We start from the raw sequence: 25,061 nt of genomic DNA, 5'->3' as shown, positions 1-25,061 counted from the left end.
TTTGTAAAATATATAGTTAAGGTTGCGTCTGATGTTTTTCACTAAGCAGCACACATCTAGAAAGCAGCATATCCTTGCCTTCAAACTTCACATAGGTATAAAATCTTGAATTCCTAGGGAATTATTCAACATAGAATGTTGGAAATTAATTTAGAGCCAGGTCTCACAAGTGTTAATCTGACCTTATATCGATACCAGGAAGCTTTACATGTCACAAAGGAGTGAGTCCATTCTGTGGTTGCTAGATGGCACATTTGTTAGGGGATTCTTTTAGTACATTAAGATGAAATGTACCTCCACTAAAATCTACAAAAGGACCTAGTATATGGGATGTTTTGAGTAGGCAAGAAAATGAGTGGTGTTCCTACTGTGGCTCAGTGTGTTAAAAACCCGACATAGTGTCTGTGAGGATGTGGGTTCGATCCTTGGCCTTGCTCAGTGGGTTAATGATCTGGCATTACTGCATGCTGCGGTATAAGTAACAGAGTGGCTCAGATATGGCATCGCTATGACTGTGGCATAGGTTTCAGCTGCAGTTCTGATTTGACCCCTAGCCTGGGAACTTACATATGGCACAGGTGCCGCCATAAAAAGAAAAAAAGAAAATGAGTAAGTGGAAACTTAATCTGGAGCTCCTGTAACTTCTGATTCTTTGTAGTCAATCCATTCATCCTATTTTCTTGAATCTGATATTGTTTACTTGGATCTTTATGCTATGAAGCTTCAGCTCATACAAATTACACATCTACCCTAAGAGAAAGCTAAGAAGCCTTAGAGCAACTTGGGGAAAGCCATTTGTTCCTGAAAATAGGAATGAATAATTGGATCATCAGTATGACTACCACCATTTGCATATTTATATGGATACACAATTACTAGCAAGAGCTATTCTAGAGAAGAAATTATGAAAATGATTTACATAGCACTTCTTATAATTTAGGGTGAAATTTTCTTTTTGTGGAAAACTTTTTCCTTAAAAAAAAAAACAACCCCCCAAGCCCCAAAACACCAGCATATAAAACCATCTATCATACCTCCATTTGGCCTTAAAAGAATGTAGTAGCTTCTTCACAATTTAATCTGTTGACTTTTTCTCATAAAACTCATTGTTAGTGTCACTGGCATGCAAATATTCAAACTGACCATGTTGCTCAATTCCTTACAATGGAATTGAATAAAAACTTGGATTAAAAGGTCAGCTTTAAACTATGCATAATAAATTCACTGAGTAAAAGCTATACCAGCACCTTTCTGCACCGTTTCTCCCCATCTCATTATTCATGTAGGCTTTCCTGAATTTTAAGGAGTGCAAGTAAAAGAGCAGAATGTGTAGACTATTAGAGCCTGGAAATTTTTTTTTCATAATGGGGAATGAGATGTAGAGTGAAAAGAATTTCTTAAATTAATGAAGTTGACATAGTTGAGAGGGAACTGATGGATACTTAATATTTCCTATAGTACCAGAAAGTAAAACCTCCATATTATTCTAAAAAATCCCTTACTCCATTCACTTAAAAATCTCTTTAAAAATCCCTTATGGCTTTCACATATTTGGTAACACGGCTATCATATTGAAAGCCTATTTTTGAGTTGATTATTTTTAATAACCAATTTAATAACCAATACTAAAATTATTGGGGCTACTAAACAGGGTGTTGTGGGACAAAGCATTAGGATTTCTATAAGGGACAGGTGAGTAGAATGTCTTAATATTACATAGAATGATCATTCATGCATTCTCCAAATATTTGTTAACTATTTGTGATAATAAAAGTAACATATTTGTTAACTATTTGTGATAAAAAAAGTAACATGAAGATAAGCTTTTTGGATAAGAAAGGAGTTTTTGGATAAAAACTATTTCTTTTAGTGGCATTAATTTTTAAAGGTTAGTTAACAGTGCTATTAATAGAGAAATCAAAGTCACAAATAATGAGGTTTAGTGTGGGTAAGGCTTCTGGAGATAGTATATTCTTTTTTTATGGCTTTAGACTCTCCAGGCCAATTTCATATGCATGTTAAAGGTTTAATTTGTGGAACGAATAGATATAAATATGAAGAAACTATTAAAACTGAATGCCATAGTCTCGAAGTATTTGAAAATAATATGTAGTTTTACCTGTAGTCTACTTCACTCTGATAGCTAAGGGCATTCCTTGAACCTCCAAAGCTAGAAATAGCTCCAGCTATAAGATTTTCAACTTTGAAAAAGTTGTTGCCTGTTTTTGATTTTTTTTTTTTTTCTGGCAAGTTAGGCTGATTAAAAGTGCTCTTCACATTTATTTTGACCTTGATTCTTTTAGGCCAATCCAGTTTTCCAAACCTGTCATTACTTGCCTTACGGCTTTCATTTTCCCTTATTTGTCCATTTCAAGCAACTTCAGATTCCTTGGCCTTTTGACTTTTCCTGTATTTTCTATTGGCTGTATTTTGCCTTGGATGATGTCTTGAAGCCCAGCCTGGGTGCCGTGAATATTATTTCCTTCTTCAGATACGTGATTGTCCAGGTCTGTTCAATCTAGAATTAGGGCATTTATCTTTAGGACTGAGGAACCTGTTCAAGAAAAACCTTAGCATCTATTTAAACCTTGGCTAGTTAGGGATCAAGGAAGCAAATGAATAACAGTTTTCGGGGACTTGGGAAGCCATGCAGTATATTCTTGGGGTGTGGGTCCAGGTGGGAGGTTTGTTAATGCACCAGTGATGCCACGCAAATGTTTTTTACACACCTGCTGCAGACAAGGCCCTGGTCTAAATGAGAAGATAAAGCAGATAACAAGGAACACAAAGTCCAAACACAAACTTCCAAGGGGTTTATATTCTAGTGGAGAATTTTATTATTAATATTAAGCAACTAAGCATGAAATTAATTATGCCATTCAGATGGGACTCTGCTTAGATCCTGCATAATTGTATACTGCTAATTTCCCATGTTTATTGTTCAAAAACAACTGGCGGTTACATATTCACTAGTTTTTAGTTGAAAAGATATTTTTTAAGAGAGAGAAATATTTAAAGTATGATTTGTCATCTTATTTTTTGGGCCATGCCCACAGCATGTGCCCAGGCCAGGGATCCAGCCTTTGCCACAGCAGTGACCTGAGTGTTGCAGTGACAAGGCTGGATCCTTAACCTGAGGTACCACAAGAGAACAGTAATCTTATTTTTCTCAATTCCTTCCATAGTGAGTTAAAAACTATTTTCAACTTTTGGACTAACCCAGTATTATATATCTGAGATTTCTTGGTGCTATTAGGAGAAATTTCTTATTTCTTAGCTATGAGTGATCTCAGGGCCTTGTTGATATTTTTCAAGTCATTTCCAGTGATGGCCTTAGTTTTTCTTCTTTCATTTGCTGTGTACCATACAAAGTCCTTGTTTTCAGCGGTGGAATTAAATACACAGGGAACAAGTCCTTGAATCTTTTTACTTATCCATTACTTGTGAAGAATGGTGCTGGCATGACCTCTTTCCCAGGTTCTAACTGTAGCTGTTTTGTGCACAATGGTCAGATTGCACATTAGCTCTGGACCTCCAGAGCTGCCAGGCCAATGCAGAATAATTAATCATGGCTGCCTGCAGAACTGTTTTGAAATGGCTCAGACGGGGACTCATCAAAAAAGAAAACTATGATTGATAAGTGAAATCTGCTGTGAGCAAGGAGGGGCGAACTTGTACTGTATAAGCCAGGAGTTTTCCATTCTGTATTGACTCCCTGGGAATGGCTTGACCTTGTGGCTTCAATTTTAGTCTTCTGAAGGTATTGGGATCATTTATTTTATTCTGAACAGAATGTTTTAGACACAACTTAAATAATCTAGCTCTCTTCCCCACTCCTAATAAAGTTAGATTGATTTTATTATTACCCAGTTACATTCAGCGTGCTATCATTGGTGGGTTACTCCTCTTAGCACACATAGGAGAATAAAAATTATTATTAAGTGGTAAAGATAAAGTAGTAAATTACACTCATATTGTTCTAAACTTAGGAAAGGTGTACGCTTAATGCAGAACCATTGACTCTTGCACATACACACACAATTAAAAAAGTCCCTTTATGCATTTTACTTTACCCTTTGGTGTATTTTTTTTCCATCTAAAATAGATTTCTGGATTTTTTTAAATTTAAAAATTATCAGAGTACACTGTGTGTGTGTAGACTAGGTCACAAGACAAATTGTATTTTTGTGGGTCATGGTCAGTACAGTTTGAAAGTCACAATTCATACCATACTCCTTTTATAATCACAGAGCCTTAGGGGAGAGAAGAATAGTTTCTTGCTGCTTATGGACTTGGTATAGAGCATCAATCTCAATCATGTCAAATTCATGCACTGCTTAATTTTGGTTATTCAAATAAAGCTTCGGAAGGCATGCACTTGAGCAGGAGTAGTAAGCAAGGTCTGTTTAAAATACATTCACACACACAGGCACTTGACACGAAAGCCTGAGCGGGTACTTCATGAAGGCCCAGCCGTGACAGGCAGGCAGTGGTCTAGGCTAAACCTCAGTGCTTCTGTTCAACTTCAACTTGAAAACTCTATTCTTCTTGTCAAGTATCCACTTATTTACACTGGTAAGACTTTCAAGATGAATATGAGAAGATTATTTTGCAGTGAAATCTTGAAACAACAGGATAGATCTGTCCTATTTCATATGTTGTGTATACATTTCTATCAATGAATAGGTAACAACTGAGCCTAAACTTGTAAGTGAACCAGAAAGTAGTAACAGGTTGTGGGAGCACCACACCCTTCCTCACTGCTCCCTTCCTGCTTTCTAGCTTCCTTCGGCACAGGCACTCTCTGGGGCAGTGGTTTGGGGGTCTGAAGTTTTCCTGCTAGTGGCTCAGAGTTAATTGTGCTAAAGAAAGAGCCAGTTCTTGACTGAACTGAGCTTTCTGCTGGCTTCCCTACAGTTGTCTCTGCTGGGTATGGGAAGGAGGCAGCCCAGGGACAGGAGCTCTGGGCTCTACATCTGCGCTGAGATGAGGCAGCCAGGCCTAGGGTTGGGCCTTCCACCACAGCACTGAAGGCCAATCTGGGCTTTGACCTGTGCTCTGATCCCTTCTCTTAACTTCCCCAGTTTTCTTCCCTTTCTCTACCACCTTGGCAGTTCCCTCTGCTGGTCCTTTTCTCTAGCTATAAAGATCTTGGAGAGCAACCTGCCTGCCTGTCCTTCCTTCCTTCCTAAGTCCTACAAGGTAAATAGGTGCTGCCTCTAATCCCTATTTTATAGATGGGGCAACAGGTCCTGAGAGGTTAAGTGTAAACATGCAGCACATGTGCTCAAGAAAGTCACTTCCATGGGGGTTAGGGAAAGTATTAACAACCACACTGAGCTACTCTCCAAAATCAGGTGCATGAAGTACTATATAGCTATTAACCATCCTTTTTTTTTTTTCTTTTTTGGGGGGTACAGAGACATTGATGATGATAATTTTTATTTTGTCATGATAAAATACAGGAAAGAAAATGGGTTTTCTTAAAAACTGACCAAAGGCAGGCACATTGATAACTAAATATTTTTATTTGACATGTTGATGCGATTTCACATATATTTGCATAAATAAAAATTATCTCTAATGATTAACTATGCACAACTACATGCTAGTTCAACTGATCCTGCTTTCATTCTACACGTACACTGCACCGCTCACTCATAGCACCAAAAAGAAGAGAGCTGCTGGTTCCTTGCCTTACAGCAACACGGGTTTGTGTGGACATAAAGCTACTGGACCAAGTAACCTTGCATCATGGTTTGTATGGTAAGATTTGGTTTAGTTAACAGGACGGAAGAGGGTAAGGAGATAGTAGAGGGTCTCACTGTAAACAAAACTTGTAGTACCCCAGGGAGTTTAACTCACGAGTCACTAACTAGGTATATCAACAGTTTACTCACTGCCATTTGTGTATCTAGTGTCTGAGTGTGAGAAGGAACATCAGGCCCTGCCAGTTGGCCCCTTCCATTTTCTTGCTCAGGAGGAGGGTTCTGGGAATTTAGGAGAATGTCTAGACTGAGCGAAGAATGCAGGCTTTCAGACTCAGGCTGCTTATCCCCCTGGGCTGTCAAACTCATTTTCTGGTCATCTGAATAAACATATGGTCTAAGAATCAGTATTTTTTTTTTCAGTCTCAAGTATGTCAGAAATGATTCCATTTTTATGCTTAAGTTTCTTACGTACAATGTTTTCAGTCTGTGTTGCAACGGCACTGAGGGCCACTTTGATCAGTTACTCCACTAAAGCAAGGCACACTCACTGAAGAAACTGAGTTTGGGGTGAATATGTCAGCAGGGCTTTATGAACTGTCATTTACCTTTCATGCCACTTCTCTTTTCACCTATAGCTTATATAACTACCTGTTTAAATTTTAATGATGAGGCCAATCATTTTTTATTTATAAAAAAGGTAATACCAAAAGGTAATACCAAAGACAGTTAAAGCCAGAATAAAATGGTGCAAGTCTAACATCCAAAGCTGGAAGGAGTATTTTTTTTTCATTAAAAGGGAATACATATAATATAGAGAGATCTACTAGCTTTGGGGTTTAGTATTTAAGGATGAACAAGAGGAGGTTTATGTGCTGGATACCAAGGAGCCTCAACAGAGCTTTCAAAATTAAAAACAATTTCCTAGGATAAATGGAATGATCAATAAGAATAATCAATACTGTGTTTTGGAGTGGAATGATCCACATTAGTTTTCTAACTGAATATAACAGAGCTACTTTATTTTCTTAACAAATAATGATTTCTTCCCCACTGTGAAATTGAGATCTGTCATGTATGTTACATGGATCATCCAAACATTAACACCTTTAAAACTACTGGGCTTCCCGGTGACAGGTTTAGATTCCTGCCACCCAAGGTAAACTGTTCTTGTTGAGCAAGAAGTTGTTGGCAAATGAGGTAAGTCAGAGGCACAGCTTTGGGTGTTAGTCAGTGGGTCAGTTTTTGATAGCCATGGTCCAGAGGAGGGGACGGTCCGTTTCCACAGTCACAACACCAGATCCATCATAGGTATTGGAAGTACTGACCAGTGTTCCAAAACTAAGCGTGTGATTTGCTGTAGGAAAATAAAAAAAACAAAAATTTAGTGAGAGCAAACCTTTCTCCAGAATGACTTTGTCAATAGTTACCAAAAAGCAATTAAGCACATACTTTGATAGACATCTATAAAATGTGGGATAGGTGAACTGTATTGTTTCCACTTTTCATTTGTCTCAATACTTTTTTATTTCTCAATTTCATCTTTGATCTATTGGTTGTTCAGGAGAGCAGCATTGTTTAATTTCCATGTATTCATGAATTTTCCAGTTTTCCTCCTGTACCAATGAGGTCAGAAAAGATATTTGGTATGATTTCAGGTTTGTGAATTTGCTAAGACTTGTTTTGTGGCCTAACATATGATCTATGCTAGAAAATGTTCTGTATGCATTTGAGAAGAATGTGTATATTGCTGTTGTTGGAGACAGCGTTCTATATATATATATATATATGTATATATATACACACACACATATATATATTACTTTCACTTGGTCAACAGTATTGTTCAAATCCACTGTTCCCATATTGATTCTCTGTATGGATGATCTACCCAATATTGAGAGTTGGGTATTAAAGTCCCTAATTGTTATTTTATTGCTCTTTATTTCTTCTTATAGTTCTGTTATTATTTGCTGTATATACTTAGGTGTTCTAATGTTGGGTGGCTACATAAATATTTACATTGGTATATCTTCTTGATGGATTAACCCCTTTATCATTATATAGTGACATTCTTTGTCTCAATCATTTTTAGCTTAACTTCTACGTTGTCTGATATGTGTAGCTACCTTTGCTTTTTCTTGGCTACCATTTGCTTGAAATATCTTTTCCCCTCCTTTCAGACTTAGACTCTCTTTAAAGCTAAAGTGTGTCTGCTGTAGGCAGTATATTACTGGATATTGTTTTTAAAGCCGTTCAGCCAATTTTGTGTCTTTGGAGAATGTAATCCATTATGCTTAAAGTAATTATTGATGGATGAGGACATGACATTTTGTTAACTGACTGTTTTGTGGCTCCATTGTTCCTTGTTTCTTCTCCTGCTATCTTTTGTGATGATGACTTTATTATACTGGTTTGCTTTCACTTTATCATGATCTTTTATGTAACAGATTTTTTCTTCTATGGTTACCATGAGGCTTACATATAAGCTACCTTATATTGTTAACAATCTATTTCAAGCTGACAACAACTGAACTGAAATAGCATTCATAAACTTTACCATTTACTCCTCCCCTTCTCCTCACATGTTACAATTTACATATTTTTAGATATTGTGTATGCAGTAAGAGATTATTGGAGTTGTGGTTTGGTAAATACATTATACATTTTAATTTTTAAACTAGAGTTATAAGAGAATTATGCATCACCATTAGAGAATCTGACTTTGATTATTACCAATACCAGGAAGTTTTATACCTATATTTATCAGATTTTATGATCTAAAATAGCAACATTTTATTTCTGCTTGAAGAGCTCCCTCTGGCATTTCTTGCATGGCAGGTCTAGTGGTGATAAACATTCCCACTAATAGTGTGGAAAGGTTCCCTTTTCTCCACACCTGCTCCAGCATTTATTGTTTGTAGACTTCTTGATGATGGCCATTCTGACTGGTGTAAAATTATATACCTCATTATAGTTTTGATTTGCATTTCTCTAATAATTAGTGATACTGAACATCTTTTTATGTGCTTTTTGGATTATCTGTATATCTTCCTTGGAGAAACATATTTAGATCTTAAGCCCATTTTTAATTGGATTGTTTGCCTTTTTGATATTGAGCTGAATGAGTTTTTGTATATTTTAGAGATAAATCCTTTGTCAATTGCTATGTTTGCAAATATTTTTCCCATTTTGTGGGTTTTTTCATTTTATTTATGAATTCCTTTGCTTTGCAAAAGCTTTTGAGTTAAATTAGGTGCTATTTCTTTTTGTTGTTATTTTCATTATTCTAGGAGGTGGATTCAAAAAGATATTAAAGATAGTGCTATGACTTATGTCAGAGTGTTCTGCCTAGGTTTTCCTATAAGAGTATTATAGTATTTGACCTTACATTTAGGTTTTTAATCCATTTTCAGTTTATTTTTCTGTATGGTGTTAGAGAATGTTCTAATTCCATAATTTTAAATGTAGCTGTCTAGTTTTCCCAGAACCACTTATTGAAGAGACTCTCTTTTCTTCATTATATATTCTTGCCTCCTTTGTTGGAGATTAATTGACCATAGTTGCATGGGTTTATTTCTCTGTTTTCTATCCCATTTCGTTGGTCTATATTTCTGTTTTTATACCAGTATGATAATGTTTTGATGACTGTAGCTTTGTAGTATAGTCTGAAGTCAGCGAGTCTGATTCTTCCAGCTCTATTTTTCTTTTCTCAGGGTTGCTTTGGCTATTCAGGATCCTTTGTGTTTTCATAAATTTAAAATCTGTTGTTGTAGTTCTGTGAAAAAAAATTGGTCAGGATTGCACTGAAACTGTAGATTGCTTTGGACCATATTGATTCTTCCAATCCAAGAACATGGTATATTTTTTTCATCTTTTGCTCACTGTCAATTTCTTTAGTTAGCATCTTATAGTTTTTAGAGTACAGATCTTCTGCCCATTAGTAGGTTTCTTCCAAGGTATTTTATTCTTTTTTATGTGATGGTAAATGGGATTGTTTCTTTGATTTCTCTTTCTGATCTTTTGTAGTTTATGTATAGGGATGTATTAATTTTGTATCCTGCACCTTTACATAATTCATTGATGAACTCTAATATATTTCTGGTAGCATCTTCAGGATTTTCCACTGATTATATATTAATAGATTAATTTTCCATGATTATAGTAGAATGTTATCTACAAAGAGTGACAATTTTACTTCTTTTCCAATCTGGATTCCTTTTATTTCTTTTTCTTCTTTGATTGCCATGGCTAGGACTTCCAAAACTATGTTGAATAAAACTAGTAAAAATTGATATCTTTGTCTTTTTACTGATCTTAGTGGAAATGCTTTCAGCTTTTTACCACTGCGAATGTGTTAGCTGTGGGTTTGTCATAAATGGCCTTTATTATGTTGAGGTAGGTTCCCAATATGCCAGCTTTCTGGAGAGTTTTTATAAAAAATGCATGTTGAATTTGGTGAAAAGCTTTTACTACATCTACTGAGATGATCATGTTTTTTTAATTCATCATTTTGTTAATGTGGTGTATCACACTGATTAATTTGTAGATACTGAAGAATCTTTACACCCCTGGGATAAAGCCCACTTGACCATGGTGTATGATACTTTTGATGTATTATTAGATTCAGTTTTCTGGTATTTTGTTGAGGATTTTTGTGTCTGTTTATCAGTGATATTGGCCTATATTGTTCTTTTATTGTGGTATCTTTGTCTTTTTTGGTATCGAGGTGATGGTAGCCTCATAGGATGAGTTTGGGGAGGTTCCTTCCTCTGTAATTTTTTGCAAGAGTTTTCAGAAGGGTAAGTGTTAACTCTTTTCTATATGTTTGATAGAATTCACCTGTAGAGCCATCTGGCCCTGGACTTTTGTTTGTTGGAAGTTTTTAAAATCAGTTTCCATTTTAGTACTTGTGATTGGTCTGTTCATATTTTCTATTTCTTCCTGGCTCAGTATTGGAAGGTTGTACCTTTCTAAGAATTTGTACATTTCTTCTAGGTTGTCCATTTTATTGACTGATAGTTGCTTGTAGTAGTCTTTTATGAACTACTGTATGTGGTGTCAGTTGTAACTTCTTTTTCATTTCTAATTTTATTGATTTGATCCCTCTCTCTTTTTTTCTTAATGAATCTGGCTAAAGACTTATCAGTTTTGTTGCTTTTTTTCAAAGAACCAGCTTTTTGTTTCATTGATCTTTTCTATTGTTTTCATCACTTCTTATTTCACTTATTTCTGCTCTGATCTTGATGATTTCTTTCCTTCTGCTAACTTTGGGTTTTGTTTGTTCTTTCTCTCATTGCTTTAGGTATAAGGCTAGGTTGTTTATTTGAAACTTTTCTTGTTTCCTGAGGGAAGACTGTATTGCTATAAACATCCCTCTTAGAACTGCTTTTGCTGCATCCCATAGATTTTGGATCATTGTGTTTTGTCATTTGTCTCTAGGTATTTTTTTTATTTCCTCTTTAATTTCTTCAGTAACATTGTTTAGCTTTCACAAATTTATGTTTTTTACATTTTTTTTGTGGTTGATTTCTAATCTCATAGCATTGTGGTCAGAAAAGATGTCTGATATGATTTTAATTTTATTAAGTTTACTGAGGCTTATTGTGGCCAAGCATGATCTATCTTGGAGAATGTTCCATGTGCACTTGAGAAGAATGTGTATTCTGATTTCAGATGGGACATTCCATAAATATAAATTACAATCATCTTGTCTAATGTGTCATTAAGGGCCTGTGTCTCCTTATTGATTTTTTTTTTTTTTTTGGTCTGGATTATCTGTCTATTGTTGTAAGTGGAGTGTTAAAGTCCCCCATTGTGGTACTGTTGATTTCTCGTCTTATGGCTGTTAGCATTTGCCTTGTATGTGAGGTGCTCTTATGTTGGATGCATATATATTTACAATAGTTGTACCTTCTTGGATTCATCCCTTGATCATTCTAGAGTGTCTTTTTCCCTTGTAATTGTTTTGATTTTAAAGTCAGGGATAAGATGAGAGGTGGCTGTGGGCTCAGGATGACTTTAGGCAGCCTGTCTGCTGATGGGTGGGGCTATGTACCCCCCGCCCCCGTTGGTTGTTTTGGCCTAAAGTTGTTGAGGGGCAAAATGGCAACCTTTGAAAGAGCTCATGCCAATGAATATTCCCTGGGGCCTCCACGACCAGTGTTCCTAACCCCACAGAGAGCACAGCTGACACCCATTGCCCCAGGAGACCCTCCAAGACCTGCAGATAGGTCTGGCCCAGGTTCTCATGGAAACACTGATCTGCCCTGGGTCTCACTGCACATGTGTGCCCTCTAAGAGTGGAGTTTCTGTTTTCCCTCCTCCTGTGGAACTCCTGTACTCAAGCTCCACTGGCCTTCAAAGCCAAATGCTCTGGGGACTTCTCCTCCTAATGCCAGACCCCCAGGCTGGGGAACCTGATGTGCAACTCAGAATTCTTACTCCTGTAAGATAACCTTTCTGATGTAATTATTTTCCACCTGACTGGTGGGTATAAGATTTGATTATATTATAAAAGCACCCTTCTTACCACCTTGTTGTAGCTTCTTCTTTGTCTTCGGATATAGAATATCTTTTTTGGTAGGTTCCATTTTTTTTTTTTTTTTTTTGGTTGATGGTTGTTCAGCAGTTACTCATGATTTTGGTGTTTTCATGAGAGCAGGTGAGCTCAAGTCCTTCTACTTTGCCATCTCAACCTCTTATCGACAGATTTTTTCTTTCAAATAGTTTTTTTTTTTTTCCAAAATAACCACAGCGGTCATTTACTTAGTGACAACTCTCCGAGTGCTCACAGCATCCCCTCCAACCCACAGTCCTCTTGTAGACATTATTTATCAATTCTTCAGGTGGAGAAACCAAAGCTCAGAGATGTTCTTACACTCTGACCTCATCCGCTGTGTCAAGCTAAGGTGTCCAGAACTTGGCAGAAAGGAACGTACCCCCAGGCTCCCCAGGGATACTCTTTAGGTAGGTTTACTCCTAGGTATTTTATTCTTTTGGATGCAATGGTAAACAGGATTGCTTCCCTAATTTCTCTTTCTGATCTTTCACTGTCAGTATATAGAAATGCCGTTGATTTCTGTGTGTTAATTTTGTATCCTGTGACTTTGCCAAATTCATGGATGAACTCTGACAGTTTTTTTTGGTAGAGTCTTTAGGATTCTCTAGAGTATCATGTCATCTGCAAATAGTGATAGTTTTACTTTTTCCTTTCCAATTTGGATTCCTTTTATTTCCTTTACTTTTCTGACTGCTGTGGCTAGGATTTCCAAAACTATGTTGAAAAGTAATGGCAAGAGCAGATATCCTTGTCTTGTTCCTGATCTCAGCAGGAATTCTTTCAGCTTTTCACCACTGAGAATGATGTTAGCTCTGGGTTTGTCATATATGGTCTTTCTTATGTTGAGGTAGGTTCCCTCTCTGCCCACTTTCTGAAGCATTTTTATCAGAAATGGGTGTTGGATTTTGTCAAAGGCTTTTTCTGTGTCTATTGAGAGGGTCATATGGTTCTTATTCTTCAGTTTGTTAATGTCGTGTATCACACTGATGGATTTGCGGATATTGAAGAATGCTTGCATCCCTGGGATAAATCCCAGTTGATCATGATGTACAATCCTTTTAATGTATTGTTGGATGCGGTTTGCTAGTATTTTGTTGAGGATTTTTGCATCTATGTTCATCAGTGAAACTGGCCTGTAGTTTTCTTTTTTTGTGGTATCTTTGTCTGGTTTTGGTATCAGGGTGATGGTGGCCTCATAGAATGAGTTTGGGAGTGTCCCTTCCTCTGCAGTTTTTTCTTTCAAATACTTTAAATGTATGATTCCATTCTCTCCTGGCCTGAAAAGTTTCTGTTGAGAAATGTGCCAATTTCCTTATGGGAATTCTCTTGTATGTAATGTGTTGCTTTCTCTATCTGCTTCAGAAATTCTTTGTCTTTGACTTTTAGAACTATTTGGTTTAATCTATTTGGGGCCATTTGGGTTTCAGGGATCAGTATGTCTATTTCTCTCCACAGACTTGGGAAATTTTCAACCATTTTTCTTTATATATACTTTCTGTCCCTTTTCTTTCTTCTTTTACAATGCAGATATTGTTTCTTTTGGTGGTGTCCTATAAGTCTCAGGGGCTTTCTTCACTCTTTTTCATTTTTTTCTTTTTGCTTCTCTGACTAGATCATTTTATTTTATTTTTTATTTTTTTATTTTTATTTTTTTTGTCTTTTTGCCATTTCTTGGGCCGCTCCCGCGGCATATGGAGGTTCCCAGGCTAGGGGTCGAATCAGAGCTGTAGCTGCCAGCCTATGCCAGAGCCACAGCAACGCAGGATCCGAGCCGCGTCTGCGACCTACACCACAGCTCACGGCAACGCCGGAACCTTGACCCACAGAGCAAGGGCAGGGATCGAACCCACAACGTCATGGTTCCTAGTCGGATTCGATTACCACTGCGCCACGATGGGAACTCTTGACTAGATCATTTTAAATATCATGTCTTCTGGGTAACTGATTCCTTCTTTTGCAAGATTGATTCTTATTTTGAGGCTCTTTATTGAATTCTTCAGTCATTATATTCTTCAGCTCTACTTGTGTTTGGTTTATTTTTGATGATTCCTATTTCTTTGAATTTCTTGTTTTGTTCATGCATTTTTTCCCCTAATTCTGTTGTCTGTATGTGTTCTTGTAGTTTGGTAAATGTCTTTAAGAGGATATTCTGAATTTTTTGACAGCTCAAAGATTTACATTTCTTTAGGGTCAGTTATTGGAGCTTTAGTAGTTTCCATTGATAATGTTATGTTTACCTGAGTTTTCCTGATCCTTGATTTCTTACATTGGTATCTGCATATTTGAGTAAGTCTCTTTCTCTAGACTTTACATGTTCATTGTGGCAGCTCAGCTTTGAAATCTGGATGTGTAAGCTGGTAGAATACTTGAGCAGGTAGGACTTGCTATCAGGGTCTTCTTTGTGGGCCAGGCCACTGCTTGAGTTCTGTGGTTGTGGGGAATGCTGTGGCTGACAATAGTTGGATGGGACTGCTGGCTTGGTTCTTTGCCCAAGTGATGCTGTAGGATGGGGCTGTGTGGTTGCCTGGGTTCTCTGGTCAGGCTTCCTAGATGGTCAGGACTGGGTACTAAGCAGTAGTTGGGGCTATGAGTTTGTCCTCCCTGCTTGAGCAGAACAAATGGTACTAAGCAGTAGTTGGGGCTATGAGTTTGTCCTCCCTGCTTGAGCAGAACAAATGAGTAGACCCATGGTCAGCACAGCCTATTGCTTAAGGACCCAAATCAGGTAGGATTGTGCACCAGGTCCTCTGTCCATACAAAAATCACTGGCTTTGTGCCATAGATGACGGCAGGGAGCTACTAGCTGTGCTCTCTGTAGTTTCCAATGTGCTTAGTTAGGTTTCTGGGTTGGATGTGTTGAAGGCTATATTTCACAGTGGGGAGGGCTATGAATTAGTTTCCCTGCCTGGGCAGGGCCACTGGAAAGGCCTCAAGGATGGCACGTCTCTTATTTGGGAACCAAATTAGGCAAAATCACACACCAAGTTCCATGGCCTGGCTTTCCACTCAAGTGCTGCTGTAATTGGGGTTGCAAGATGGGCCATACAGATTCCACTGAGCTCTGGTTAAGTTTTTGGTCACAAAGGGCTGGAGGCTGTATTTAGCAATGGGTAGGGCTGTGAATCAGCTTTTCCATCCAGGAGGAGTAGCAGAACAGGCTCCACAGCTGGCAAGGCTGGTTGTCTAGGATTCTGAATCAGGCGGCTTTGTGTCCTGCCAAATTCTTTGGCCAGAATGGACCACCATCTTGACATTACACATAAGCAAAGCTGCTGGTTGGAACTTCTACTTGGGCACCACTGGGAGTAGTAACTCTGCCAAAAATCTTAGCATGGATTACCATAAGTACTTTCCTTCTTCTCTGTCACAGTCACATCTCCAATTCTCCCTAGATTCCCATAAGGAAATACCCGAGAAGGCCTCCTGAGATACGAGCTATGATGCTGGAGGACATGGGTTTCTACCTGGACTTTCCTTTTTTTTCCCTGGAGGTACCGTAGGCCTGGGGACCCAGCCTGAGATAGGGTGGTGTGGTCAGAGAGTAGCTGTTCCTTTTACTTTTCTGACGTGGTCCATTTTGGTCTCTATGGAAAGGGAGCTGAGAGGTGGGGGTGCTTCAGCCTTACCCCTGTGTTCTAGGACTCACAATGGAGTCTTGTCTATGGATAGTTGTTCTCTGCTCTTCTTATAAGGGGACTGAAGTTGGGAATGACCTGTATCTCCATCTTGATGATGTCACTCCTTCACAAATTGCTTCATTTCTACCCCAGAGGACTTGTTAAAAACTTTAGCTGGCTGAACATTTAGTTTCAATTCAACATTTAGAACATTTAGATTTAATCCCCCCTCTTGTTTGCAGAGAGTACAGCAGAGCTAAACTTAGTTTTTCTAAGCCAACCAGTCACTGAAATCAAGCCCTGTTTTTAAGTATAGACAAAAAAATACAAGTGATAGCTATGTGTAAAACTATAAGAAACCATGTAATGTATAATAACATAACCTAAAATTGCTTGCTCTGAGTATAAAAGTTGTATCTCATCTATTTGCTTCAAAGACATCATCATCGTTTTAAGGACAACTGTAATCTAATGACAGTAAGAACACCAGCTGGTAAGGGTTAGTTAAGTTCCTGTTCCAGTGAAACTTAATTTGAGTTATATTAGGAGTTTTATTAGAGGCATAGTCTGACTTTGGGGTTTTCATATTTTAGAGAAACAGAAGAACTTAAAATATGACAAACATTAATCGATTTTATAATTTTCATCCATTATCTCAAACTTTTTTTTTTTCCCCAAAGGAAGGGATGAGAATTGGGCACTTAATACTCTCTTACTTTCAGTGATGTTCTACAGCTTTGCTCCAAAGCTGGAAAGACTGAAGACTACATAGCAGAAGCTGGCAAATGGGTAGAGTTCAAGTATTCAGCTCTTTTCCTGCCAGTTGGAAGAAGGTAGGGCTATTTGTCCGTGCTTCCAGCCCACCTTAACTCTACAAGCTAACTGAGTGAGCTGTGCTCTTTAGAACTGGTTGACAGAGAGTAAAAGTACTTTGGAGCCCTCTGATGCTTTCAAGCATTGGAAAGCAAGACTGGGAATCATATGTTGCCTCAGCACATGTGGGATTATTCTGTTCAGGTTCTTTTACAGAGAAGACATTTCGCTGTCAAAAACTATGAATCCCATCATGATGAGGTTAGTAAGTCAGACTTAGGTTCACACTTTGGCTCTACTATTCTCCAGATTATGAACTCAGTTATTTAACCTTTTGGGTTCAGTTTCCTCATATGCAACATGTATATAATAATAGCTATGTCACAGAGAAGTTGTATGGAATATATAGTTAAAATTCTAACACCTAATAAGTATTCAAGAAATTTTATCCCTTTTGCCTTCTTCTGTTATTCTGTCAATAGAGTAGATCAGATTTTCCTCTTCTACCTTATTAGTCTTTTAAAATGAAAAAAAAAAGAGATGTGTTTTGAACAACTGGCAGCTGTCTTACTTCAAGTGACTAGTTTATAGCCAGCTGAGAGATAGAATGAAATAAACTTTGCCAGGCTAGGTTTTGTGTGATACTTAACATGATTTCAGGTGTCATCGACATGCATGAACAAACTTATTTGTTTGACAGATATTTATTAAGGCGATAGGAAACAGTATTGGGCACTAGGGGTAACAACATGAAGTGTGTGTGTCTGCAGGGATTTTACATTTTAGTAAAAGGAAAAGATGTATAGACAGTCTAATTCAGGAGATAGGATGGAATCATGAGGCAGGCCCTAATGAGGATGGAGCCTGGATGGGCTGTATCATCTACTGGGATGGGGTAGCCACAGACATCCCGAAATGGGCTGGCTTCCCAAGAATCTGTGGATTGACACTGTTTATCTTACAAAGCAATGCAACTGTTTCTAAAAAGCAATAAAACTGAGGGCATGAATTAGCTTTGCCTGGGATATGCTATGCAAAGAGGTGGTATTTGAGATGGAACAATTTTCATTCATTCAAGACATTACCTGGACACTTACAGTATTCAAGGTATAGTGGGTTTTTATCTTCAATTTACAGATGAGGGAGGTTAAATTCACAGGCTTCGATGATCGTAAAAGTTGTTAGAGAGATTTAACTAAGGGAGGTTAAAGCAATACTTTGAAGAGCTCTAGAAAGAGAACTTATGCTGGACTATTTTCCTGAAGGGTAGAACTGTCAGCAGCCTGATGGAGTAGCGTAACAAATGACTTAGACTGAAAAGAACCACTCTAAAACTTAAAGGAATACTGCCTCTACCACACAGACATGTTTAATGAACCAATTATGATGAATCTCAAGGTTCCCTATCATCCTGAAATATTAGGTTAAGTTCTAGGAGTTAAGTCACACATATTGGATGTCCATTAACTACTTCAGACATAATGGAACTACTATATGTGCTATATCTATCAATTGTTCTTTGGAGATGCTTAGCCTATTTGGAGTAATGGATGTACATTAAGAAAATGTGACTCAAACTTCATTAGCAGAAAAAGCAAACGACCTAGGAATAAATCTGACCAAGGAGGTGAAAAAGACTTATATGCTAAGAACTAAAACATTAATCAAGGAAATTAAAAAGGATTCAAAGAAATGGAAAGATACTCCATGCTCCTGGCCTGAGGAATTAACATCGTAAAAATGGCCATACTACCCAAAGCAATCTACATTCAATGCAATCCCTATCAAATTACCCATGACATTTTTCAAAGAACTAGAACAATCCAAACATTTATACTGAACCATAAAAGATCCAGAATTGCCAAAGCAATCCTGAGAAACAAAAACCAAGCAGGAGGCATAGCTCTCCCAGACTTTAGGCCATATTACAAAGCTACAGTAATCAAGACAGTGTAGTACTGGTACCAAAACTTATACAGACCAATGTAACAGACTAGAGAACCCAGAAATAAACCCAGACACCTATGGTCAATTAATCTTTGACACAGGAGGCAAGAGTATAAAATGGGAAAAATCACAGAACTAGAACAAACAATCCAAAAATTTATATGGCATCACAAAAGACCCAGAATTTCCAAAGCAATTCTGAGGAACAAAAAGCCAAGCAGGACGCATAACTCTCCCAGACTTCAGGCAATATTACAAAGCCGCAGTCATCAAAACAGTGTGGTACTGGTACCAAACAGACATACAGACCAATAGAACAGACTAGAGAACCCAGAAATAAACCCTGACACCTATGGTCAACTAATCTTTGATAAAGGAGGCAAGAACATAAAATGGGGAAAAGTCTATTCAGCAAGAATTGCTGGGAAACCTGGACAACTGCATGCAAATCAATGAAACTAAAACACACCCTCACAAAAATAAACTCAAAATGGCTGAAAGACTTAAATATACGACAGGACACCATCAAACTCCTGGAAGAGAACATTGGCAAAACATTCTCTGACATCAACCTCATGAATATTTTCTCGGGTCAGTCTCCCAAAGAGAGATAAGAGCAAAAATAAACCAATGGGACCTAATCAAACTGACAAGCTTTTGCACAGCAAAGGAAACCCAAAATAAAACAAAAAGACAATTTACAGAAAGGGAGAAAATAGTTTCAAATGATGCAATGGACAAGGGCTTAATCTCTAGAATATACAAGCAACTTTTACAACTCAACAGCAAAAAAGCCAACCACCCAATGGAAAAGTGGGCTAAAGACCCAAACAGACATTTCTCCAAGGAAGATATACATATGGCCAACAAGTACATGAAAAAATGTTCAACATCCCTGATTATTAGAGAAATACAAATCAAAACTACCATGAGATACCACCTCACACCAGTCAGAATGGCCATCATTAACAAGTCCACAGATAACAAATGCTGGAGGGGGTGTGGAGAAAAGTGAACCCTCCTGCACTGTTGGTGGGAATGTAAGCTGGTACAACCACTATGGAGAACAGTATGGAGGTACTTAAGAAATCTATATGTAGAAATACCATATGACCCAGCAATCCCACTCTCAGGCATATATCTGGACAAAACTTTCCTTAAAAAAGACACATGCACCCACATGTCCAATGTAGCTCTATTCCCAACAGCCACGATGGAAACAACCCAAATGTCCACTGACAGATGACTGGATTAGGAAGATGTGGTGTATATACACAATGGAATACTACTCAGCCATAAAAAGAACAAAATAATGCCATTTGCAGCAACATGGATGGAACTAGAGACTCTCATCCTGAGTGAAATAAGTCAGAAAGACAGACAAATACCATATGATATCACTTATACCTGGAATCTAATATACAGCACAAATGAACCTTTCTACAGAAAAGAAAATCATGCACTTGGAGAATAGACTTGTGGCTATCTGGGGGGAGAGGGAGGGAGTGGGAGGGATCAGGAGCTTGGGGTTAACGGATCCAAACTATTGCTCTTGGAATGGATTTACAGTAAGATCCTGCTTTGTAGCACTGAGAACTAGGTCTAGATACTTACACTGCAACATGACAATGGGAGAAAAAATTATGTATACATGTATGAGTAATTTGGTCCCCATGCTGTACAGTGGAAAAAAATAAAAAACCAACACAACAAAAATCTGAGAATAGCTCCCTCTGCCACAGAGTAGGTCCTTGTTTACCTACTTTATATGTAGTAATGTGTATATTGTTAATCCCAAACTCCTAATCTGTCTCTCACCCAACCTTCCCTAGCCCCATTCGGGATCTTTTTTTTTTTTTTTTTTTTTTTTTTGTTGTTGTTGTTGTTGCTATTTCTTGGGCCGCTCCCGCGGCATATGGAGGTTCCTAGGCTAGGGGTTGAATCGGAGCTGTAGCCACCGGCCTACGCCAGAGCCACAGCAACGCAGGATCCGAGCCGCGTCTGCAACCTACACCACAGCTTACACCACAGCTCACGGCAACGCCGGATCGTTAACCCACTGAGCAAGGGCAGGGATCGAACCCGCAACCTCATGGTTCCTAGTCGGATTCGTTAACCACTGCGCCACGATGGGAACTCCCCCATTCGGGATCTTAAGTGTATTTTCTATGCTTAATCACCTGCCACTGTGCTAGGTGTGGCATCACAGAAAAAAATAACGCATTGCAATGCAAAAAAATAAAAAAATAAAATGGGGAAAAGACAGTCTTTAAGCAAGTGATGCTGGGAAAACCAGATAGCTGCATATAAATTGATGAGACTGGAACACACCCTCACACCATGCAGAGAAACAAATTCAAAATGGCTTAAAGACTTAAATATAAGACAAGACCCCATAAAACTCCTAGAAGAGAACATAGGCAAAACATTGTCTGACATCAACTGCACAAATGTTTTCTTAGGTCAGTCTCCCAAGGCAACAGATATAAAAACAAAAATAAACCAATGTGACCTAATCAAACTGACAAGCTTTTCCACAGCAAAGGAAACCATAAAAAAAAAAAAAAAAAAGACAACCTATAGAATGGGAGAAAATAGTTTCAAATGATGCAATGGACAAATGTTTAATTTCTAAAACATACAAACAACTCACACAACTCAACAGCAAAAAAAAAAAAAAACAAACAAACCAACAACCAAATTGAAAAATGGGCAAAAGACCTAAATAGACATTTCTCCAAAGAAGATATACAGATGGCCAATAAGCACATGAAAAACTTCTCAACATCACTAATTATTAGAAATGCAAATCAAAACTGCTACAGGGTACCCCCTCACACCAGTCAGAATGGCCATTATTAGCAAGTCAACAAATAACAAATGCTGGAGAGGGTGTGGGGAAAAGGGAACCCTCCTGCATTCTTGGTGGGAATGTAAATTTGGTACAGCCACTGTGGAAAACAGTATGGAGGTATCTCAGAAAACTAAACATAAAACTACCATATGACCCAGCAATCTCACTCTTAGGCACATATCCGGACAAAACTTTCATTGAAAAAGATACATGTACCCATATGTTCATTGCCACACTATTCAAAATAGCCAAGACAAGGAAACAACCTAAATGTCCAACCACAGATGAATGCATTAAGAAGATGTGGTATATATAAACACAATGGAATACTACTCAGCCATAAAAAAAGAACAAAATAATGCCATTTGCAGCAACGCGGATGGGACTAGAGACATACCTCCATCCTGGAGGTATGGGGTTGCTTATACATGTAATCACCCCTCCTACCTCTTGATTTGGCCTCCTCTTTGTCTTCTCAAGTAGGATATCTTTTTGAAAGTTTCTGGTCCATTTGGTTGAAGATTGCTCAGCATTTGGTTGTAAATTTTGTTGTTTTTAGGAGAGAAGTTGAGCTCCAGTCCTTCTATTCTGCCATCTTAATCCCATCTTTGAGGGCACTGTTTTTGATTACATCATGCCTAGACTTAAATTTCCAGTGTAGCTACTTAACAATCATGTAAGCTTCACCAAGTCACTTAATTTCTCTGAGCCTCAGTTTCCCCATCTTTAATGCTACTGCAGGCAAATCACTTAATCTTTCACTATCTCACGTATTTGGTTTTGAGTTCAAATAAAGCTCCTTACAAAACTGTGAACTGCACTTGATTGAAAGTCCCCATCCTCCAACTTTGTTCTTCTTAAGAGTGCTCTGACTATTTGAGCTTTTTGTGGTTCTATACAAATTTTGATTGGTCATCTTATTTTTTGTGAAAAATGTCATGGGAATTTTGATAGAGATTGCAGTGAATCAGTAGATTGTTTTGAGTAGTATGGACATTTTAACAATATTAATTATTCCAATCCATGGGCATAGAATCTCTTTCCATTTATTTTAGTCTTCTTAAATTTCTTTCAACAATGCTTTGTAGTGTTTTTAGTGTAGAGATCTTTTACCTCCTTGGATAAATTTATTCCTAGGTATTTTTTTAGATCAAATTATAAATGAGGTTTTTTAGTTTCTCTTTCTGATAACTCATTATTAGTGTATAGAAACACAACAGATTTTAAAATAGTGATTTTTGTATTTTCCATCTTTACTGAATTCATTTATTCAGACAGTTTGTTGGTGGTCTTTATGGTTTTCTTCATGAATATCACATCATCTGCAAAGAGTAATAGTTTTACTTTTTCCTTTCCAATTTGGATGCCTTTTCTTCCTTATTCTTGCCTGATTGTTCTGGCTAGGACTTTCAACATTATGTAGAATAAAGGCTTTGAGAGTGCACCATTTTATATTCATTTAAGCCAACATACCTAATATATTATCATTTTAACATGTTACCAATATAAAAATTACTATTGAGATATTTTACTTTTTCATACTAGGTCTTTGAAATCTAGTGTATTTACCACTAAGCATATCTTAATTTGGACAAATCACATTTTAAGTGTCCAAGAGCCATAAGTAGCTAGTGGTCACCATATTGATTAGACAGTATAGATCTACGTTATAGAAGCAGGAACCATACTTAAGATTCAATTACCTCTTTTTCCAGAAGAACATTCTTTTTCAGATTAATGTTACAGATACTGACTTTCATTTAGCAAATATGCAGTGATTGAGTCTCATGTTATAAAGGCACTATTGCATTCCAAGTGAGCATAACAAATACATTTTAAATGACTTCACCTCATAATAGGAATGGATCAAGAAACACTCAGATAAGCTCAGCAGTGAGAGACTTAGTCCTCTGACTTTCAAGTTGAAAGCTTAGAGATATATAGCAGAACTGTAGAAATAAAAACCCTGAAAATGCAAAATTGAAACAAACCTAATATAAAATTACCAAAGGACTATATATTCCATCCTATAAGGAATATAATGTTTCCTTCCTGCACATGTAGCAGATAATCTAACAGTACTCCTTCTTCCAAATCCTCACCTCTCCTTTTCATTCCTCTGAATTCTATAACTTTCCCATGTGAAAAAATAACTAAAGGACTCTTGTTGCCTAAAACCTCCCTGCCTCCCACTCTAAACATCTTGGCCTGGCATTTAAGGCCCTTCATCATCTGGCTACTTCCTCCCATATAAGCAAGTTGCCAGCTCTCTATGTTACTTGCTACTCACTTAATAGAGCCAGAGCTTCTCCCCCATGAAAAGTTTTGATGTGAACCCTCCTTCTGGAACATACCCAATCCTTTCTATAATTTCTGTATCCTTCAACTCTAAAGTCAAATATCACCTTCTATCCTATAACAGCTCTCTTTGATTCCTACCCACTACAGGACAGATCAGTAATTCTCTTTTCTATTTACAAATGACTTGACTGCTTCCTTAGCGTATACTTTGTATTAAAGTTGGCTATTTAGGGCAGGCAAAGTACAGGGTGAGTCTTAAACATCTTGTTTCAGAAAGCAAGACAGTGCTCAAAAAAATTAAAATTAGGACACTTTGAGAAAAAGAATAATCCTGGGAGTTCTGCAAATAATACATTCAGTAATAAAAAGAATTTCCAGAGGCATGCGGAGAGAGGAAAAACTCCTCTTTACAGTAGCCTGCCAACTACTAAGTAATGAGCAACGAATTAGAGAAGTAGCAAGGCACCACCATGCAGTTTCCAATATAATAACTGGTTCAAGCAAGGACCCTCAGAGGATGTGAAACGTTGGGGAGCAGAGCAAGATGTGTACAGTCTCTAAGTACCACCCCATGTAGTTATTTTAATAATAACATTATTTTTTTTAAGGCAGCAGATAGATCTTTGTATCATCTTAACCAAATGATCAAGCTTAGCATCACCAGTAAAAAGACAAACTGAATGTGCCTCCTGATATGATGCTGGGATGAAGACAACATCACTTACTATAATATTTTTTGCCAAAAAGTTTTATCTATCAGACTGACCCAGAATGTGGGGCACTTGACAGGTCAGCAGGTCTGGGCTCTTCTAAAACTGTCAGCATTGAGGAAGATGAAAAACGTGGGTGAGCTTTTCTGGATTAAAAGGGACTAAACAAACATGACAACTAAATACAAAGCTTAGTTTTTTAATAGTTTTTTTTTAAGTTATAAAGAGTATTACAGGGTGGAGTTCTCAGTGTGGCTCAGTGGTTAACGAATCCGACTAGGAACCATGAGGTTGTGGGTTCAATCCCTGGCTTGCTCAGTGGGTTAAGGATCCGGTGTTGCCGTGAGCTGTGGTGTAGGTCACAAACACGGCTCGGATCCTGCATTGCTGTGGCTCTGGCGTAGGCCAGCAGCTACAGCTCCAATTAGACCCCTAGCCTGGGAACCTCTATATGCCATGAGAAGCAGCCCTAGAAAAGGCAAAAAAGCCAAAAAAAAAAAAAAATAGAGTATTACAGGGAAAATTAATCAACATGAATATAGATTCTAT

General features: G+C 37.7%; 1 protein-coding gene and 1 long non-coding RNA gene across 13 annotated transcripts in view; one reads left to right on the top strand and one right to left on the bottom strand.

Moving 5' to 3' along the window:
- The window catches only part of LOC146400110 (uncharacterized), an 80,052-nt gene that overhangs the window by 37,585 nt on the left and 17,406 nt on the right, over positions 1–25,061 (top strand). Inside the window, exon 2 of one of the 3 annotated variants that reach the window (XR_014816197.1) lies at positions 16,623–16,720. The exons of the other annotated variants lie outside the window; for them this stretch is intronic. This is a non-coding gene — a long non-coding RNA (uncharacterized LOC146400110). The remainder of the gene's footprint in view (positions 1–16,622; positions 16,721–25,061) is intronic. 3 annotated transcript variants of the gene reach the window in all.
- Positions 5,510–25,061, bottom strand: part of TPK1 (thiamin pyrophosphokinase 1) — a 372,261-nt gene continuing 352,709 nt past the window's right edge. For all 10 annotated transcript variants that reach the window (XM_084977546.1, XM_084977549.1, XM_084977540.1 and 7 more), the window contains one exon: positions 5,510–7,065. In XM_084977546.1, the coding sequence (XP_084833672.1) occupies positions 6,947–7,065 (119 nt within the window). In that variant the 3' untranslated portion in view covers positions 5,510–6,946. The remainder of the gene's footprint in view (positions 7,066–25,061) is intronic.

Source organism: Sus scrofa, chromosome 9, assembly GCF_054392235.1.
Source record: "Sus scrofa isolate SSC_HxYL_T2T_F1_AM1 chromosome 9, Sscrofa_HxYL_maternal_Yorkshire_Landrace_v2.0, whole genome shotgun sequence".
Lineage (NCBI taxonomy): Eukaryota > Metazoa > Chordata > Mammalia > Artiodactyla > Suidae > Sus > Sus scrofa.
Note: the sequence above shows the minus strand (reverse complement) of the source record. Positions and strands in the feature narration are given on the sequence as shown.